The 3,535-nt window shown below is 31.7% G+C and overlaps 1 protein-coding gene across 1 annotated transcript; it reads right to left on the bottom strand.

Annotated features, from left to right (window-relative positions):
* Positions 1–231: 231 nt before the first annotated feature.
* Positions 232–2,828, bottom strand: LOC131666072 (UPF0602 protein C4orf47 homolog). Its single transcript, XM_058938438.1, has 4 exons — positions 2,756–2,828; positions 1,377–1,594; positions 714–981; positions 232–644 (listed from the first exon to the last, which is right to left on the bottom strand). The coding sequence occupies exons 1-4, from the start codon at positions 2,826–2,828 to the stop codon at positions 232–234; spliced, it is 972 nt and encodes a 323-aa protein (XP_058794421.1).
* Between the last annotated feature and the right edge of the window lie 707 nt (positions 2,829–3,535).

Raw genomic sequence — 3,535 nt, 5'->3', positions numbered from 1 at the left:
TTCAAAGTTAATTAATAATTGAACTGAATATCTGATTGATTAAATATTTGAGATTTATGTAGAAATTCAATTGTTAATACTTATTATATAATTTGATGACCATAAAAAATGTAATCTTCGTTAATGGAGAAACATTTACAATTTATTAAATTATACATCTTTTGATTGCTACAATAATGAGTCCCTTCTAAATCTATCGAACACATCAAACAATGATTTAAAACAAACTTATTATTTTATAGGATAGACCTGTTCCCGATAATCAATGTATGTAACAGCATTGCAAGAAACCCTCGTAACTCGCTCTACGATACTGACCGTAAACTTAGACTTGCACTCCGCTACACCTACTAAATGTAGCGGTGCTTTTGGTTTAACTTTCTTTCCTTTTTTCTTGGGAATCTTGTCATAAGGATCAGAAAAATATTTTGGGAATGGATAAAAACATCCAGAATTACGACCGAAAGGTGCTCGTGGAAAAGTCAGATGGAATTGTATCCGTGTCTGTTTCTTCACGCGTGGAAGTGGTGGTTTCTTATGTGATGGGGGCATATGTACGAGCGCGTACGGATTCTCGTTGAAGTAGGGTCGAGGGACAAATGTGGTTACAAATACTTTTGGTCGTAAACCTTCTTGTTCAGAATCTACAGTTAATATTAAAATAATGTTTTGACTATAGTCGAATACAGTTATTGTAAGACTCTATAAAGTACCTTTAGGCATTATTTTTTCGATATCGTAAGGTTCGTAGTCTTTGTACATTTTGACGTATTTATTAATACAATAATTAGCGTATCCTGGACCACCGAATGGAGCTGGACTCGTTTTGAAATTCAGTGGTTTTGGTTCAACTGGTGGTTCGGGCTTAGTTTCGGGGCTAAAATGTTTGAATTGCTTTCCTATGCAACCATACCAATCGCCTGGTGTTGAGTGTTTCTTTGGGTAACCAGGTGTCATTATTATAGGTTTATTTACGTCTTTCTGTAAAATACACAATCATAAATATCAATATCGCAATTCAAATTACTTTCATTTGAAACAACCGACAGAAACTCAATCTGCACGAGGAACGCTTACAAACGCATTCACGTCCCATTTTGGTGTCTCTCGAAATTCTTCCCTCTAGCTACAATCAAAAAGCTGTCATATACTCTGGCAAAACGGATGAATTCTCGTACGCAAATATCGAATAAATGGAACTCATGAAAACTGACTACATGCGCACGAATGTTCGCGACGCTTGTGAAGCAAAGTGTCTCTCTATCTCTCTCTGTCTGCTTTCTCTCTCTCTCTCTCTCTCTCTCTCTCTCTCTCTCTCTCCCTCTATACATATATATACACGCACACACATATATACATATATATATACGTTGTACCTCCTCATCTTTTTCGCCTTGCTTTGATGGTGGTAGTGGTGGGATATCGTCCTTGTCGGCTTCACCAATGAAGAGTCGTTTGAACTGTCGGTCAAATAGTCCACCGACTCGTTTGCATGACATCTGCTTACCAGTGGCATTGCTTTCACGCAAACCACCGCCCGATGGTTTGTTACGGTAACCGTCCCAAGGTCCTGGTGGTGCGTCATCAAAGAAACCTCGAGTACACAAAGAAATTTGTTCATTTCTTTCTTTTTGCAGGAGATGAATAAGTCTGTACTGGATTTTATATCATCTTCATAACTTTAAAAATATTTATCTATTTGGCAACATGAGGGAATAAACTGATAATATTTTAACAGTCTAATTTATGTTTGAACCAGTTTGTAGACGTTAAAGTATGTTTTTGTTCTACTGCTTCACCTAACAAATGTTGAGGTTTTATATTAGAATGAACTAAACGTTGTTATTTAAAAAATAAATTTATAGAACACCAGTTTATTTTTTTCATCGTATATATTCATCACTGAAATCTCCAATAGTATTATTTTATAATATTTACTACTTTATTATATTCTGACTAAATTATTATGGATTTCAAAAAAATTGTATACTATCTGAAAATATTTTGTTTCGAGGAACGGAAAATATTGAGAAATCAAAAGATTTTACAATATTTTCCTTTCCTTAGCATTAAGAAATCAGATTACTTCCGAGCTTAACATTATTATAAAAAGCTGACTGCGTAATGATTTACTATGAGTTAAATAAACTGTTACTTTAATGAAAATCCAGACGATTATAACGACTTATAAATTCGTTAGATTTTTTATTAAAAATGAAGGAATGCTTAATGTTTTGATTTGTTAATGAGATTATACATATATTATGAAGGCAAAGTATTGGCAATAAAAATTTTAAATAATCAATAAAATTTTTATATATTTCTATAGAATTGTTAGTTATTATTCCATGTTCTGTTTGGGAGTTTCTAAATATTTTGTAATTTTATGTAGCATTAAAAGTTATTTTGTAAAAATTATAGAAATTCATTATCAATCGACTGCAGAATTTATCCAAAGAACAGTAACTGATCCGAAAGATAAAATTATTAATGGAAAATTGAGCAACTATAATAAAATTCGTATTTCTATAAGATGAAGTTCATTTGGTTATGTTTGCAAATAATAAACATTAATAATGATGAACTCAAATAAAGTGCTTTGTGACATCGAACGAATAATGATCGCAAGAAAAAAACAGTAATTGTATCAGTGTTATTATTCAAGACAGCAAGGAGAGACATTATTTCCTCTTATTGATTTTAGCACAAACGCTTCTCCACAGAGGTTATGGAAGCATCTTGTTTGGATATATACCAACTCGATCGAGGTCCAGCCGGCCGAAGTGTTTGCCGTATTCTTCCTCTTCGATATCCGGATCATTCGCCATCTCGCCGTATTTCTCACCCCAACGCGGATTCTAAATTTTTTTTTCTATATCGATTTTCAACATTGCACTGTAAATTTTAATGTCATCAAACTATTCTAACCTACTAACTATTTATATTTTGACAACTTTTAGCTTTTTTGCCTAATTTGTAAATATAGTTGCAATCGAAAATTGATTGCTAAAAGTGCACAAAAATTAAAATATATTTAGAACAAACGTAAAGGTTTGTTAAAACATAAACATAAATGTATCCCTAAATAAATTTTTTTGTGATATTTTGACATTTCCAATAGTAAAAAAATTTCAATTTAAAGACATCACAAAGGAAACTGCTGACTCTAGATACTCCACGACGGAACAAAAATCACGTTACTTTGGTTTAACATATGACGACGTTACTGACATTCCATTACCCGTCAACATTAAAACTAGATTAGATAATCATAATTATATGATATTATGATTTAATCAGCGTACATGGAAGGAACGAGCTTACTGTATCAAGGGTATTGTCAATTTTTTATGAGATTAGAAATTTAATACGATTATACCGAGTAATTGATTAACATAAATTTTATGTATTTTATTTAAGATAGATCTAAATTTAATGAAATTTATCAAGTTATTTTTGGTTCATATTATTATTAAAAATTGACAATATTTCATGAATTATCAAACACATTAATGTTAACAACAGAAAACTGCTT

The sequence above is a fragment of the Phymastichus coffea genome, unplaced genomic scaffold (assembly GCF_024137745.1).
Source record: "Phymastichus coffea isolate CEN01 unplaced genomic scaffold, Cenicafe_Pcof_1.1 PCOF00056, whole genome shotgun sequence".
In the NCBI taxonomy this organism is placed as follows: domain Eukaryota; kingdom Metazoa; phylum Arthropoda; class Insecta; order Hymenoptera; family Eulophidae; genus Phymastichus; species Phymastichus coffea.
Note: the sequence above shows the minus strand (reverse complement) of the source record. Positions and strands in the feature narration are given on the sequence as shown.